Raw genomic sequence first — 17,547 nt, forward strand, 5'->3', positions numbered from 1 at the left:
CAATTAAAAAATCTTATAAAAACAGACCCTGAAAAAATCAGGAACAAACTAGAAAGACTCGTAAAAGTGGACCCTGAAAAAACGTTCTCGTAAAAAACGTGGTGTGGATGAAGCTTTATTTTCTTTCATTTTTCCTTCACTTCAGGGCATTTGTTTTCTTTTCTTTGACACCTTGAGCACAAACACAGTCGTGGAGGCATTTTTAACGTAGGTTTTCACTACAACTGACATTTATTCAATCGTCAGAACTGTAAACGTAGCTTGTCGTTGTTAGCGAGTGGTTTGTGGTTTAAATAAAACTTGAGTCTGTTTTCAATATTTAAGGCGTATCTTAGCAAAGTTCGGCTGCTGAATGGAACACAAACATTTTTGAGCAATAGTAATAATAATAAACATCGTAGCGCAAAATCAGGAATGTTTTCTAACGACGTCAGAGCTCGGCTAACAATGTTGGCATGAAGTGAAAGGGTTATTTTTTTAAATAAAAGCGTGGACTGAGACGGACTTTAAATACAACTGTGTTTATCTGGAACGAGAAGAAAGTGCCACACTCACTGGAAATCCCTAAAAAAACTTAAACAAAACTCACTCACATGACGCTGAGCTTCCTCTGAAGACCTGCAGGGGGCAGCGGAGGGGAAAAAAATAGTCTTGAGGTGCACAGAGCTGTAACAGTAGTTTTCTTTTTGTCTTTTCATATCTGTAGGTGAATTCCAACACGTGTTGATAGTTTATGAGGTGTCAGGGTTTGTTCCATATTCTGCTGTGTACAGTTACATTTTTTTTTTTAATTACAAAATTGTACTTGTTTCTATTTTTTGTGTGATGGTTTTAAAAAAAAAAAGAACAAAATTATTTTAAAGTGTAAAGGAAATCTTAGTATTTTTATCTTAAAATATTGATGCAGGATTTATTCTTTAAATAAATACATTTCTTCTGTGTTACCTGCTGGTTTTTTATTTACTCCGACGGAAGAGACAAAAAAGAGAATTCTGAGAATAAAGTCGGAATATTTCTTTCTCTGAAATGTGACTTTGAGAAAACAAATGTGAATTCTAAAGTCTGAATTCTGAGAGTTAAGTTAATAAGTCGGAATTCTGATTGAATAAAAAAGTCAGAATTTGAGAGTCAAGTTAAAGTCACAATTTGAGAGTTTAGTTTAAAAAAATAAGTGAATTCAGAGAGTTAACTTAAAATCTGAATTATAAGTTAAGTACAAGTCAGAATTTGAAAGTAAAGTTTAAAAAAAAGTCATGATTATGAGTAGTTAAGTTAAAGTCTGAATTTGATAGTCAAGTTAAAGTCTGAATACTAGTAGTTCTGAATTAATTCAGAATTCTAAGCATAAACTAAGTCACAATTTGAGAAAAAAAGTCAGAATTCAGACTCAAATTAAGTAAATCATTATCTTAATAAAATCTATTCGAGAATGTAAGTTATTTCCAACCTGGTTTTGGTTTCATGATGAAAATGGTTTTTCCCCTTAAGTTAATTTAAAAAGTGGTAGAAGACTTAAGAGTTGATTATCGAAACACTTTTGTGTTACTGATGAAACTGATGAGTGAGTGAGGTTTTAGGAAGTGAGGGAAGGTTGAGCAGAGTTTAAAAGAGGAAGTGGTTAAAAATTCATGTTTTCACCACCGATCAGTGAAGCACACACTTAAGACAGGAAACACTGATGATCAGAGTAAATGGCGACGAGTCACTGAGGTTTATACTGTATTACAGCATTATAACGTTTATAAAAGTGTGTGGGTTAATGTAACGCAGACAAACACTGACAAAATAACGTTACAGCAATATCTAAAAATAACATTACAAAAACATGTACTAAATAAAAATGAGACTAAACAGTTCTCTGTCAAATGTTAAAATGTTGATTCTTAATGTTAAAATATAAAATTTTAATGTTTAAAATCAACGTCTTCATCTAAAATTATTTTATTTACATTATTGTATTTTAACACTATCATTTATTTAGTGACGCGTTTCGCTGAGGGTCACTGTCGTTGCCGTGGTAACATTGTTTTCATCAGAATCCTCAGACGTCCTCGTACATTTGTCAGTCAGGGAGCGACAGCGGTTTTTTATAATTTATAACCGAGTCCAGATCTGCTGATGTGGCAGAAGAGCGTCATCGCGAAACACATCCCCAGAACCTGTCAACGTCAAAAAAGAATCCACAAAATCAAATTATTAAATAAAATAAACCTGTCAACGTCAAAAAAGAATCCACAAAATCACATTATTAAATAAAATAAACCTGTCAACATCAAAAAAGAATCCACAAAATCAAATTATTAAATAAAATAAACCTGTCAACGTCAAAAAGAATCCACAAAATCACATTATTAAATAAAATAAACCTGTCAACATCAAAAAAATCCACAAAATCAAATTATTAAATAAAATAAACCTGTCAACGTCAAAAAAGAATCCACAAAATCAAATTATTAAATAAAATAAACCTGTCAACGTCAAAAAGAATCCACAAAATCACATTATTAAATAAAAATAAACCAAAGATTGATAAAAAAAAAGTCTGAAAGTTAAGTAAAACAAATAAAATGGGTTAAGTAAAAAAAAAGAGAGTTAAGTAAAAAACAATTGAGAGTTAAGTTAAAGAGTCAGAATTCTGAGTTAAGTATGAAATAAAATAAAAAATAGTCTGAGTTAAGTAGAAAAGTCTGGGTTTAGGAAAATAGTTACGAGTTAATTAAAAGTAAAAATTCAGAAAAAATGGAAACACTGAGTTAAGTATAGAAAAGTCAGAATTCTGAGAAATAAGTTTCTTTTTTTTAAAAAGTCTGTATTCTGAGTTAAGTAAAAAAAATCTGAGTTAAATAAAAACAAAAATCTAAAAAATTATTATTATTTAAAAAATGTCCAAATTCTGACTTCAAAAAGTCAGAATTCTGAAAGTTAAGTTAAAAAAAAAAGTCTGAATTCTGAAAGTAAAGTCTGAGTTAAGTAAAGAAAAGTCTGAATTCTGAAAGTAAAGTCTGAGTTAAGTAAAGAAAAGTCAGAATTCTGAAAGTTAAGTTTAAAAAAAAGTTGCAGTGCAGCTTTAAACCCGTCTGCCATTTTACCTCAACGATGCAGATAACAATGACAGAGATTCCAATGTTGAGAAAATTATCTTCAAACTGCATCTTCAGAGCGTCAAAACAACCCTGAGACACAAAAGACACAAAAGACACAGCTGAGACTCAGGAAGTCTTTTTTTATCCACACAGAAGCGACGTTTAAACGCCAGTTTTGGAAACGAGTATTATTTCAAAACGTCTTATTATAATTATAGTTTAGAAGTGCGCGTGTGTGTGTGTGTGTGTGTGTGTGTGTGTGTTGCTGGTTTTTTATTTACACTTATGGAAGAGACAAAAAAGAGAATTCTGAGAAAAAAAAGGAAGTCAGAATTCAAAGATTTAACTTGAAAGTCCGAATTTTGTGATTTCAGATTTACAGAAGTTTTTTTGTTTTTGAAACAAAATGTGAAAAACAAAAAGAATCCAGAGACAAAATGACAAATTCTGAGAGTTTTGGGGGTTGTTTTAAGTCAAAATTAAAGTAAAAAAAAAAGTCTGAATTCTCAGAGTTAAGTAAAAAAAAGTCTGAATTCTCAGAGTTAAGTAAAAGTTTGAATTCTGAGTTGTCAGAATTTGAGAGTTACAAAAGTCAGAATTTAGACTATTTTCAGAAATTAAGTAAGTGATTGAAATCTATTCTAGAATGTAAATTATTTCCAGTGTGTGTGCGCGTTGCATAGCGCAGCTTTAGATTCATGTGTTCATCACCGTTACTTCAGCGTCTACCTTTTCTCTGTATGGAGGTTTGGGGACGTCACAAGTTTTCTGGCAGCACGACTTCGGCACCGCGTTCTTCCAGTCCGACACGTTGTGGACTCCACAGCAGTTCAGCTGGAACACAGCGTTTTAAAAGTAAACAACACCAATCTATCACTGAGTCTGAACCAGGTCCCACCACCCGCTCACCTGAGTCTGAACCAGGTCCCACCACCCGCTCACCTGAGTCTGAAACAGGTCCCACCACCACCACCTGAGTCTGAACCAGGTCCCACCACTGAGTCTGACCCCACCACCACTCACCTGAGTCTGAACAGGTCCCAGGTCCCACCACTGAGTCTGAAACAGGTCCCACCACCACCTGAGTCTGTCCTGGAGTCTGAACCAGGTCCCACCACCCGCCCTAAGTCTGAACTAGGTCCCACCACTCACTCACCTGAGTCTGAACCAGGTCCCACCACTCGCCACCTGGAGTCTGAACCAGGTCCCACCACTCCACCTGAGTCTGAACCAGGTCCCACCACTCACTCACCTGAGTCTGAACCAGGTCCCACCACTCACTCACCTGAGTCTGAACAGGGTCCCACCACCCGCTCACTTGAGTCTGAACCAGCTCCCACTGCCCACTGGTGGAGTTTCCTGCGTGTCCTTGAGCTTTTTTCAGTTGTTCAGTCAGCTCCTTTTCCACCGTAGGCGCAATCTAACAACAGTCAACAGCAGTGTGTCGTCATAATAATATAAATAAATACAAAGGTTTTAAAGCTGCAGTATGCAAGTTCATTCTCGTCAAACTCCCAGGTCATGAAATACTCATGTTCTGGGATCATTACATTACATTACATTACATGTCATTTAGCAGACGCTTTTATCCAAAGTGCATTTAAACATTTGGGTACAAATAAGAGCTAGAAGTAAGTAAGAGCTTCAAGTAGAACAAACTATGAAGTGCTAGTCATAAGTGCAATACAATTTTTTTTTTTGTTTTTTTTTTTTTTTGTCGTCTTAGTCGAGGTAGAGTCGGATAGTAGTCGGATCAGGTCTCTCTCTTCTAAGCTCCGCCCACCAGATTAGCACAGTACACAACAGTAAACTACACTACATGACATTAATCATCGGATTGTTAATCTATGACTAATTTACTGTGAAACAACACATGTGCCTCCATGTATCCCATAAATAATCATGGTAGTCCAGCCCTGCACAACACTACACAACACTACACAACAATACACAACAATACACAACAATACACAATACTACACAACAATACACAACACTACATAACAATACACAACAATAGACAACACAACACTACAACAATACACAACACTACAACAATACAACAATACACAACACTACACACACTACACAATACTACACAACACTACAACAATACACACTACACTAATACAACAATACAGAACACACAACACTACACAACACACAACAATACACAACACTACACAACAATACAATAATACACAACACTACACAACACTACAACAGTACACAACACTACACAACAATACAACAATACACAACACTACACAACAATACAATAATACACAACACTACACAACACTACACAACACTACACAATACTACACAACACTACAACAATACAACAATACACAACACTACACAACAATACAACAATACACAACACTACACAACAATACAATAATACACAACACTACAACAGTACACTACACAATACAATAATACACAACACTACACAACACTACAACAGTACACAACACTACACAACAATACAATAATACACAACACTACACAACACTAACAGTACACAACACTACACAACAATACAATAATACACAACAATACAATACACAACACTACACAACACTACAACAGTACACAACACTACACAACAATATAATAATACACAACACTACACAACACTACAACAGTACACAACACTACACAGCAGTGAGAGAGGTGAACAACACAAACTTACCTGATTCTCATACATGAGGAGTAAACAGGCTGCAGTCAACTCCACCAACATCAGGAGGAACAACAGCAGGAAGTACTGTCAACAACAACAACACAAACATGTCACATGATGTACACTAGATCAAAGACGATAAGCGTGTGTGTGTGTGTGTGTGTGTGTGTGTGTGTGTACCATGAGCAGCAGACATCGGTTCTCCTTCAGCGCTCCCAGGAAGCCCAGGAAGGAGATGCAGGTGATGACGATGCCGCTGATCAGCAGCATGTGTGCCACTTTGCCGTTGATCAACAGCAGCGTGAACTCGCGCATTCCCAAGTTCATCATCATGTAGACGCCTAAGCCGATCACTGACACGCCGCACACCTGACGACACACACGGCGTCAAACTACAGTCAGGACACGGCCACGCTGCCACGCTGCCTTGCTCATGGGTGTTTAGTTCTAGCACTGAAGTCTTAAAGGAGTCTTAAATACTATATTAGCTGAGCTGACCTTAAGTCTCTGATATCTTAAGAACATGTTCACGTCTTTATCTCAGTGTTACACAGACTTTCCCAACAGGAAGCTGAAGTTTGTGAACCACTCCCTGATTTTCTCTATGGACTTTGGTGTGGGAGAGTGAGTGGTTTACAAACTTCAGTTTCTGGCCAGTAAAAGTGAGTGTAAAGGTGAGATAAAGTTGCAAACACATTCTTAAGATAGCTTAGTCTTAAATAAGAGGAGAAACATTCCATGATCATATCATACAATGTGTACATATATATGTGTATTATGCAGTAAAAGAAACCACAGTGATGTGTGTAAATGAGACAGAGTTTACATACAAAACACAACAAGTTGGCGATACACATGACAAACTTCAAACACTTGAGGCAGCCTTGAGCCATCGTGAGATCAGACCTACAACAAAAGATCAAAGAAACACAGAATCCAGAATTATTTCATCTCCTGTGACGTGAAGAAGAGAACAAGAGGAAGTGAGTGTGAACCACACCCACACACACACACACACACACATCTGTTTGTGCATGAGTGTGTGGTCCACACCTTGACTGGCCCCCCAAAACTTTGAGGGACTTTTTCAGGGTTAAGACCTGGACCAGGTTAGGCTAGGTTAGGTTTGTAGTTGTAGTTAAGGTTAGGGTAAGGGGCCAAGGAATGCATCATATGTCTATGATAACTATGTCCTCACTAACATATAAAAACAAGTTTATGTGTGTATGTGAGTGTATACATACACATATATATAATAAATATGAAATGTGCCTCATATATATATATATATACACAGTATATATATATATATATATGTGTGTGTGTACAAATATATGTATGTGTGTGGAAGAAATATTTATCTACATCAATATATACACATACATACACACATATATATAATAAATAATAAATGTGCCCTATATACTGTATGTGTCTATGTGTGTGTAATAAATACACACACATGTATACATATAGATATATATACATATATACACATATATATAATAAATTAGAAATGGGCTTTTTATACATACATACACATACACTTTCTAAAGGCACATTTCATATTTTATACATGTGTACACACACACACATTTATATATACATATATATGTGTATATGTGTATATATATATATATATATATATATACACATATATATCACACCGCTGTCTTCCTGTAATCTGACAGGAAGCACAGGATGTGTCAGCTTCACTGACACCAGCAGTGTGACCATGACGTGAGAACTCTCTCACACACACACGTATACACACACATTTATATATTAAAAACACATTTCATGTATATATATATATATATATAGAGAGAGAGAGAGAGAGAGAGAGCGATGGCAGAGTGAATAAATGATAGCTGTCAGTCATAGTTCCATGACATCACAGTGGTTTTGAGCTTCAGCGGAAAACAAACCAACTTCCCCATAAAATTTACAACATAACAACAAAGAATATAAACTAATATGTTATTGTTCAATTATCTTTTCTTTTATAATATTATATTAGTTAATAAGACTGTAAAACTGTACAGAATGTAAAAAATAATAATAAATAAGTTACTATATTATTTTGAGTTCAGATGTTGAATCTTTTGAATTTTAAAGTAATAAAATCAAATCCAAAGCATCAGTAAAACATTTACAGGAGAATAAAGCTCTTACCTGTGAGGAGGATTATAATCTGCTGCTCGTCAGACGCGTGTGTTAGGCAGATCACACTTCCCTTCCTCACTCTGCTGCTGCTGCTGCTGCTGTTTCTGCTGCTCCTCTCACTTCCTGTTTCTCATCATGAGCAACACGGAAAATGATGTGAGAGAGACAGCGTGCGGCAGAGGACCAACCAAAATAAAACAAAAGCAAAGACAGGGGAGTTTAAATTTAGACCCCGGCTGAGGCTCACTGAAAACGTGAAGCTCTCTTATAAACACGGTGTAAGTGAATTTAACTGTGGATTTATGTTGTTTTTAAGGAAACTAGATGTGAAAACTATTGTTTATGTATTTATTTACAATTCAATTCAATTCAATTTTATTTGTATAGCGCCAAATCATAACATACATGATCTCAGGTCTGTACATAGACAACATGAAGGAGAGCAGAGAAACACAACAGTTCACACAATGAGCAAACACTAGGCATCAGTGGAGAGAAAAAACTCCCTCTTAACAGAAGAAGAAATCTCTGACAGGACCAGGCTCAGAGATGTGCGGTCATCTGCCTCGACCGGTTGGGGTGAAAGGACAGAGGAGAGGTGGGGGACAGAAAGGGGGGAGAGAAAGGACAATAGGGAGATGAGGTAGAGACAGAAGAGAGGGAGGGAGACCAGGAGCAGATACACAACAACTGTATCAGGTTACAAGTTTATACAGTTAATGATATCGACTTTTAATTATAACATAATAATAATGGTGATGATAAGCGTAGCCTCGAAAACTGGATCTGGATCCTGCAACCTGCATGATGAGAAAACAGAGAGAGAGAGAGGGAAGGAAGGAAGGACACAAACGAGGGAGAGAAAGAGACAAGGTTAATGACATATAAAAAGTCATAATCACTTCCTGAGTGTGAGAGAGTGAATGTGCGCGTACCACAGGGTTAGGGTTAGTTTTAAGTTTAACTTTAAATACAGAGAGTCTCCGCCTCCCGAACTATCATTGGGAGCTGGTTCCACAGGAGAGGAGGAGCCTGGTAACTAAAGGCTCTGTCTCCCATTCTACTCTTACAGACTCTGGGAACCACAAGTAAACCTGTATTTTGTGACCTAAGTGGTCTGTTAGGGTGATAAGGTAAGACTAGGTCTTTCAGGTATGAAGGGGCGTGACCATTAAGTGCTTTGTACGTGAGGAGGAGGATTTTAAATTGAATTCTAAACTGTATGGGCAGCCAGTGTAGAGAAGCTAACACTGGAGTTATATGGACTCTCTTTCTAGTTCCTGTCAGAACTCGTGCTGCAGCATTTTGAATTACAGCGGTTCCTTGTTACAAAAACAGCATTTCCCCTTTTTTTGAAACAGTTCACGGTCATTAACCTTCATGCTTTGACAGTGTATCACTGTTTAACTCAGTCCAGAAATCACTGAGGGGTGACGCTCACCCGTAAACACAGAAGGGAATTTTCTTTGTATGAGGTTGAAATGATGTGTTCGAGCTTCTACGTGAACTAAAATACGATATTGAAACTTGCAACATAAATAGAATAAACTTAAATAAAACTGCTGCAGCACAGCTGAACTGGAAGGTCGAAAATAAACTCTCTAAAAAAGTCATGAGAAATATGAGAGAGAGCGTTTCTGATGAGGTAAACAGTTTTAAACTAATCACATACCAGTGAAATCATGTCTTTTAATTAATTTGATTTAGAAAAAAAAATGTTTTGTTCATGAGGTAAACAGTTTTAAACTAATCACATACCAGTGAAATCATGTCTTTTAATTAATTTGATTTAGAAAAAAAAATGTTTTGTTCATTTTAGTAGTAGTAGTATTAGTATTGGTCGTATTAGTATTAGTAGTAGTAATAGTAACAGTGGTAATAATAATAATAGTAGTATTAGTAGCAATGTATTAGTAGAAGTATTAGTGGTAGTAATAGTAGTAGTAGTTATAGTATTAGTAGCAATGTATTAGTAGAAGTATTAGTGGTAGTAATAGTAATAGTAGTAGTGGTAGTAGTAGTAGTAATAATAGTAATAGTAGTAATAGTATTAGCAGTAGTAGTAGTAAAAGTACTAGTAGTGATACTAGTAGTCGTACTGCTGTTTACAAACGTCCATTTCTTTAACTTGTTCTCTGTCTTGTTTTGTAAATGTTGGATAATAAAGTTTTTTGTATATCGTGACGTCGGCACTTGAAGGTCACGTGACCTGTGACGTTCTTACTCTCCTCTCTGTACCGGGCGCTGCTGAGTGAGTGACTGAGTTACATGTGAGTTAGTTTGAATCAATAACTGGTGGAAAAACAAACATTCATTTGACTTTAATTGATTTCCACTCACTTACTGAAAATGTATGCGTTTGTTTAAAGTGTTTTCTGCTTCTGTTCCCGTTTAACTACAGCCTGCTAGCTAGCCAGCTCGCTAGTAAACAGTTAGCCGAGTTAGCTCGGAACTGAGGATTAATTAAGGGGCGGTTTAAGGATTAATGTGTTTTGGGGTTTTTTGAGCTGTTTGAGTTGGACTTTGGTTTGACTGAGACGTGTTGACGTTGCAGTGACGTCATCAGCAGCAGCAGTGACAGTGATGTTCTGCAGAGCAGCAGGTCATGGCGTGGAAGTCCAGGACTCGCAGTCTCCAGGTGTTTGACACGGGACAGAGCGCGGACACGGTGGAGTGGTGTCCCGTTCCACCATGCCACAACATCCTGGTCTGCGGGACGTACCAACTACAGAAAGGGGTGAGAATCTAAACTGGTTCTTCTTAACATCCCTGACAAAAAAACCTTGACTGTTATTGTCAGTGTTTGGTGATTCACACACACTCTGTGAAGGAAGCAGCAAACAGGGGTATTCAACTACTAGTTATTGATATTATATTTGTTTACCATTGACATAACAGTATTTTGCGAAATATTATCCAAAAATGTCTTATGACACATGAGGTCAGAGGTCACGAAACCCAGTTTTTCAACTTGAAACGTTTGTTGTTGCCTTTTAGAGCCGAAGCTAATGATTATATTCACCATAATCGATCAATATGCCGAGTATTTTCTCGAATCATCGTTTGGTCCATAAAATGTCAGAAAACTTTAAAAAATGTTGATCAGTGTTTGTCAGACCTGGAAATGATGATGTTCTCAAATGTCTTGTTTTGGCCACAAACACAATGATTCAGTTTGAATGATTTCTTGGTTATATGGAGCAAAGAAACGAAGAAAAACGAAGAATGCATTCACATTGAAGAAGCTGAAACAATCAGAAATCTTGTTTTAATCATGAAAAAAGCTTCAAACAGATCAATCCATTATCAAAAAAGTCGACGATTCATTTAGTAATCGATTAATAATCGATGAATCGAGTATTTGTTTCAGCTCTAGTGTTGAAGGTCAGTCTCCTGTGTCACGTATGGCAAAGTATGTCTCTGGTGTGTTTGGTACAAAGTGACATGTTTTTTTATGTTTCTACGATACATTCACTAAAAGGAGTTTGTTTATTTATGAAAGACCTACTTCCTGTGTGCAGGTCATGGCGAAGAGCAATGAGTCGATGTTACAGAACACTTAATTCCAGCTCCTCATTGTATTTGTATTTGTATTTGTATTTATTTATTTGCACCATAAAAAAAACGACAATACAAAAAACAGAAATTAAAGAAGAATAGTAAGTGCAGGAGAGGGTAAAAAACCCTACATGGGCTTATAAGAAGCACCTCCCCAAGAAATATACACATTCAAAGGATAAATCAACAACAACAACAATAGGAGAAAGCAACAACAAATAACAACAAAAAAGGAAGCAATACAAGTGCCATTTTATAGCAGACACTCAAAGAAGTCAGAAATAAAAACATGGGTATGTATAAATATAAAATGATTGTATTTAACTGAGTGTATAAGCATGTAAAGAGATAATGATCCAATGACAAATATACTGACATAACCATTTTGTGGACATTTTTATTTCTTTGGCTTTTTAAGTTTTCTTTTTGTATTTTTTAGATTATACAAAAATCTAAAAAATAGATTTTTGTATAATCAGACAGGCAACAGTCTCTGACTGTTGCCTGTCTGTGTGCATGTTTAATCTGCAGGCCGGGGTTGATGAGGCCACGCCCACCCGCAGTGGCCATTTGTACCTTTTTGACTTTCGTCGCGAAGCACCGATGAGTCCTCCTCTCACGGAGCTGCAGCGCGTCGACACGCCGGCCATTTTAGACGTCAAATGGTAAGAAAAGTATCTGTGACTGGTGTGAGGGTGTGAACTCATAACACTCAGTCAGTCTTGAGCCTCATTAAACATGATTTATCATAATCGCGCAGCCATTGCTGTAATGTAGCTAACGTTTTTCTTCTTTGCATTTGCTCAGGTGCCATGTGTCGGTGTCAGAGAAGGCGATACTCGGAGCAGCGGCTGCCACGGGAGAACTGCAGCTCTACGCGATGTCGGCGAGTCAGGTGAGAAGTGTGACGTCAGACGAGGAATTGCAGGCACGGACACGTTTTGCAGCTTCAGTAAATTTGGCCGTTGACAACCTCAAAGGACGATTAGTTTTGTTAGTGATTCATTGTTGTTGTAGTTCTTCTTGATTCGGTTGTCTTCACTGATGACTGTGTGTATCCAGTAGGAAGGCAGCCGCAGTCTGCAGCCTCTCAGCAGCCTGGAGGTCGGAGCAGAGCGGCTGACTCTGTCATTGGACTGGTCCACTGGAAGAATGGACAGGTAAAGACTGTCATGCTACCAAAGTAGTCCATTCTACAGAACCATGTATTGAACAGAAGTCCTGTGTGTGTGTGTGTGTGTGTGTGTGTCAGCAGCAGTGACGTGCGTGTGGTGTGCAGCGACTCTGCCGGATGCATCAGTGTTCTCTCTCTGGATGAGGGTTCTCTGACGACTCTGTCGCAGTGGAAGGCTCACGACTTTGAGGCCTGGATCTCGGCCTTCTCCTACTGGGACACACAGCTGGTTTATACCGGTAACATCCCAATTTTTATGTAAAGGATGCAATATTGATGTGATTTATTGGAATTCTCAGATCCAGATCACTGGATTGATATTGTGGTAGCGATAAGTTGGTAGAGTTGGCGTTTCAAGGGGTCAAGGCCGTCTGCAGCAACTAGGGTTCTATTCTGTGTCTTACCACCGTTCATGCTTTACTGTCCTGTCCAATAAAGGCATAAAAATTACAAACAAATAATATAAGAAAACATGTTTTTTCAATTCTTAGACTTGCAAGACTCTCGGAGAATTGTAAAAATCTTATCGTCAAAGATTCTTAACACCTGTTACTGTCACAGTGAAGTAGAAAACCAAGGCCTCAGGTTTATGTTTACAACTGAGCTGTTGTATACATTCATTTTTCAGATTATAGCCAGGATACTTAAATAAAAGATACTTAGGATAAAAGAGATTCTGAACGATTCAGAAACATGCCAGACTTAACCGCGATAGTCTTGCGTGATCGCCTCCTCAGTCTAAAGATTGTCCTTTTCTCATCAGGTGGTGACGACTGCAAACTGAAGGGCTGGGATCTCAGGATGGGTCCTTCCTGTCCCACTGTGACCAGTAAAAGGTGAGGACGAGTGAGTTTGTTTTTGGAATTTTTTCCCTTTTATAGTAAAGTACACTGATATATCCTGGTCTGTTCTCTTTGAAGGCACTCGATGGGCGTGTGCAGTATTCAGAGCAACCCTCACCGGGAACACATCCTGGCAACAGGCAGGTAAATATCCCAGTCATTTCTGGAGTTCTGGAGGTCACGTGATGTTCGTGCCGCCATGTTGGCAGGAGAAGCCAGTGTCAAACCACTTGAGTTCTAGCTCGACTCGACTCGAGTTGACTCTGCTCTGTGTGTAGCAGTGATCCAACTCTCCTGTGTCTCGGGATTTTTGGTGATCTGGTAAAATGTTCTCCAGCTTCCTGTCTCTGACTGTTTGGGTATTGAAGGACACACACACACACACACACACACACACACAAACAGGAGTTCAGGAGAATCGGCCAATGTTTTGGGAGCACTGAAACTGAAGCTATTTTTGGAAAGCAGGTCACAGAATGGGAAAATCTTGAAATGCCACATCCTCTTCTTGTGTTTGGAGTTTGTTTGGTTTTATTTTCTTCCCTTAGTCGTCCTGACTTTCTTCATTCTGTCTGTCTCTGTGATAGATGTTGAACAGTATTGTATAGGGTAATGTTTCTGAGTCTCTGAGTCTTTGGCTTCTCGTCCTGCAGCTACGATGAGCAGGTTCTGCTCTGGGACGGCAGGAACATGCGGCAGCCGCTCAGCGAGACGGCGACGGGTGGCGGCGTCTGGAGGCTGAAGTGGCATCCGACCAATCCTGACCTGCTGCTGGCTGCCTGCATGCACAACGACTTCCATATCCTTCACTGTCAACAGGCTTTAGGTAGAGTATGAAGGAAAGGTGTTTGGTTAAAATCTGTGTGTAATCCCTCCCACTTCTAGTCCCGCCCCTCGACTCCTCTCGCTGAATCAGCTGCTGTCCAGTTTCTCCGTAACCAGGTTATTTGTCTGTCTGTCCAGAGAGCAGCGCAGGGGCTTGTCCCATCGTCGCCTCCTACATCCTCCACAACTCCCTGGCGTACGGCGCCGACTGGTCCCGCGTTTCCCTGGACGAACCCGCCCCCTGCTCACCTGTCGCCGCAGAACCAAAGGAAAGCTTTGCGGAGAGCCGAGGACACCTGCGGATTCAGTACGAGTCTCCCACCGCCAGCTTCGATACTTCCCTGGAGGACGACACGGGACGCTACATCCCAGAGAGCGTCACGGCACCTTCCTCCGCCCCTGCTGTGGGCCCCGCCCCCACCCCGGACCACGACGCCGCCTCAGTGTCCTGTCTGCTCGCTACCTGCTCCTTCTACGACCACATGCTCCACGTGTGGCGCTGGGACTGGACTCCAGAAGAAGCTCCGCAGGGCACTGAGCAACGCTGACGCCCCCTACAGGCCTGGTGTTAACATCCCACCACGTCCTCAGTGATCTGGTCACGTGTGGGCTGAGTTAAGTACACGACTGTTCACACACACGCTGAATTCATGTCTGTTCATAAATCTGACTGACACGTGTGTGTGTTTGATGTCGGTGTGTGTGTGTGTGTGTGTGTGTGTGTGAGGAGGAGCTGAGTGAATAAAAACTCTAGTCGCGCTGCTTTAACATGAAATAAGATGCTAATTACTAGAAAAAGAAATAGGGAGGCACAACAATATCAGTATCGGCCGATATTGGCTTTAAATTGTAGCTATCAGATATCGGCAAACACCATATAAGATCCCCTGATATGACTAATGACTAGCCTGAATAAGCTGCTACCTCCTCGTAAAATGTCAAATCTACATCTGCTGACAACAGAGGAGACGACCTCTGTATCAACCCACAGTTTATTTATCAGTGTTGTTATCGGCCCGAGCTCATGGGTCCCAGTATCATGAAGGCAATCTGTCGTCAGGACAAGTTAGACTCCGCCTCCTTGGCTGACAGCAGTTTAACCAGTATTTTTAAACTCCTCTGCTCCTATACCTTGATTTATTTGTGTATGTGTATTGTATCATGGTATTAGTTATTAATTGATTACTAAATTAATCAAGTGTCGTCAGGAGGTTTTTTCTTTCAATACTTAAAGCAAGTTTCTGTGATTTTTCAGCTTCTTAAATGTGAATATTTTCTGGTTTCTTTGCTCTTTAGAACAAAGAAATCATATTTTCATTTGTGGACAAAACAAGACATTTGAGAACGTCATCCTTTCCAGGTTTGACAAACACGGATCGACATTTTTCAACATTTTCTAACATTTTATGGACCAAACGAATACTTGACGGAGTCATTGATTATGAAAATAATCATTAGTCGTGGCCCTAATTGGTACCATTCTCATTTATCTGCCCAAACACTGTTAAGAGATGGTGTGACTATCATTTCTAATGTGGCAGTAGTTAAAAAAAACTAGGTATGGGGACGTCGTAAGAACTGTAAAAAAAACAAACAGTGAAACTGCTGCGGATCAGTGGACCTTAGCAGAGGAGGCGGAGTCACGCGAGTCATGAAACCACCTTTTTTTGTAATCAGATTAGATGATGCATTCAGAACAGAATGTGATCAGATCACTCAGGATGGATCGATCGAACCAAAGCTAAGCGATATTATCAGTTATTTTTAGTCCCTTTCACTTTTACAGTACGTTTACCACAGAATGTTAAAATAACAAAACAGAATCTATATTTTCATAATAATGACATTATTGATGGTTTCTTTTGTATAATCTTATATTTAAATTGTGTATTGATGTCATACAGCACATCCTCCACCACATTATACTACTCACAAGGTTTTTTTAATCACAAACACAGTGCGTGAAGACCAGCAACTGATTTTCCAAGGGTTAGTTTGGGGTTTTTGAGCATGTTTTATATGAAGTACATGCACATGGAGCATGTAGACTTTCTTAAGTATATGTTTTCTGCTTTAGCTCACTGTTAAACACACTTTTTTCCAACAGGAAACTGAAGTTTGTAAAGCCACTCACTCTCCCACACCGAACTCCATACAGAAAACCACTGATTTTACATCACAGTACACAAGAGTTGTAGATCCACTGCTGCCTCCATCACTAAGTTCAAAGGTCTTATATTGTCACTTCAGTGTTTGAAATTCTTTGTTCGGATTGACCTCAGTGACACAAAGTGACCACACGAGGCAGCAGTAGACCAGCAGCTCCTGTGTCCCCTAAAAGCTAAAATCACAGATTTTCTCTATGGACTTTGGTGTGGGAGAGGGAAAAGTGACACAAACTTAAGATTCCTTCTCATAAAAGACTCTTTGACAACCTGAATCATATAAGTACGACATACAACCACACTTAAAAACCCTGAACTTTCCCCTGAACATGTGAATCAGGCACCTGAGCGGTGTTTCTGATGAAGTCAGTGAGTTTTATTCTTTTGCAGTTTTCATGTTTTTGGTCACTTGTCTACTGGAAACATTCTTATTCTTCACACTTTCTGACCAATAAAAGTTGCCCGACAGCTTCTACGTTCTCTGTGTGCATCTCATAATTTACCCCCAGACTCAAGAAAAAAGCCTTAATGTCGTCGCCTCCATGCAAATATTTATTGTGAAGTCACATGTAAAACAAAATAAGTGTTTTTAAGTCTCCAGTAGGTCAGAAGTCCGTGCATTTTAACGCACATAGTTCTTGGGATAGAGTTTAAAGAGCTTCCCTTCCTGCGTTGGCTCAAATCCATATTTCTCCAGGTTGTCTTTGCTGAAGGTTCCGTCGTCAAGGTCCTTCCTGATCTGAGGAGCCACCACCTCTGCGAACAAGCTCTGTGCTGTGAGTGGGGGCTCCGTTCCTCTGGGCGCTTGGTATGACACGTAGGGTTTGAGGGCGAAGCCGTCCAATGACGGCACCACAAACTCTGGGACCATGGCTCTGATGGTCAGGAACTTCCTGCTGCTCAGCCTCAGTCCAGCAGGCCTTGCGCCCCGGCCTTTGTTGTGAGTCCTCGATCCACGTTTGCTGGTGAACTCAGACATCCTATCCGCTCCTCTCACCAGACCCCGCATCAGGTTGGACAACACACCCATGGTGCCACAGCTGTT

The 17,547-nt window shown here is 39.3% G+C and overlaps 3 protein-coding genes across 5 annotated transcripts; 1 reads left to right on the plus strand and 2 right to left on the minus strand.

Moving 5' to 3' along the window:
• Window positions 1-1,706: 1,706 nt before the first annotated feature.
• On the minus strand, window positions 1,707-8,048 carry zgc:64051 (leukocyte surface antigen CD53). The gene is made up of 8 exons (XM_044025365.1): window positions 7,948-8,048; window positions 6,603-6,678; window positions 5,953-6,141; window positions 5,782-5,856; window positions 4,369-4,503; window positions 3,813-3,917; window positions 3,090-3,173; window positions 1,707-2,159 (listed from the first exon to the last, which is right to left on the minus strand). The coding sequence occupies exons 2-8, from the start codon at window positions 6,663-6,665 to the stop codon at window positions 2,088-2,090; spliced, it is 723 nt and encodes a 240-aa protein (XP_043881300.1). The 5' UTR covers window positions 6,666-6,678; window positions 7,948-8,048; the 3' UTR covers window positions 1,707-2,087.
• Window positions 8,049-10,141: 2,093 nt separating this feature from the next.
• Window positions 10,142-15,112, plus strand: dph7 (diphthamide biosynthesis 7). 3 transcript variants are annotated; one of them, XM_044025216.1, is made up of 10 exons: window positions 10,142-10,208; window positions 10,493-10,675; window positions 12,028-12,161; window positions 12,304-12,391; window positions 12,562-12,656; window positions 12,749-12,909; window positions 13,434-13,506; window positions 13,591-13,656; window positions 14,166-14,338; window positions 14,476-15,112. In XM_044025216.1, exons 2-10 carry the CDS (start codon window positions 10,544-10,546, stop codon window positions 14,883-14,885), a joined length of 1,332 nt encoding a protein of 443 aa, XP_043881151.1. In that variant the 5' UTR covers window positions 10,142-10,208; window positions 10,493-10,543; the 3' UTR covers window positions 14,886-15,112. The 3 variants fall into 3 exon arrangements, with proteins under 3 accessions (XP_043881151.1, XP_043881149.1, XP_043881152.1); XM_044025214.1 differs by having other exon boundaries at window positions 10,169-10,189; XM_044025217.1 differs by having other exon boundaries at window positions 10,171-10,189; window positions 12,752-12,909.
• Window positions 15,113-17,031: 1,919 nt separating this feature from the next.
• Window positions 17,032-17,532, minus strand: mrpl41 (mitochondrial ribosomal protein L41). Its single transcript, XM_044026708.1, has one exon. The coding sequence runs from the start codon at window positions 17,530-17,532 to the stop codon at window positions 17,125-17,127; it is 408 nt and encodes a 135-aa protein (XP_043882643.1). The 3' UTR covers window positions 17,032-17,124.
• Window positions 17,533-17,547: the final 15 nt, after the last annotated feature.

Source organism: Solea senegalensis, linkage group LG5 (genome assembly GCF_019176455.1).
Source record: "Solea senegalensis isolate Sse05_10M linkage group LG5, IFAPA_SoseM_1, whole genome shotgun sequence".
In the NCBI taxonomy this organism is placed as follows: Eukaryota; Metazoa; Chordata; class Actinopteri; order Pleuronectiformes; family Soleidae; genus Solea; species Solea senegalensis.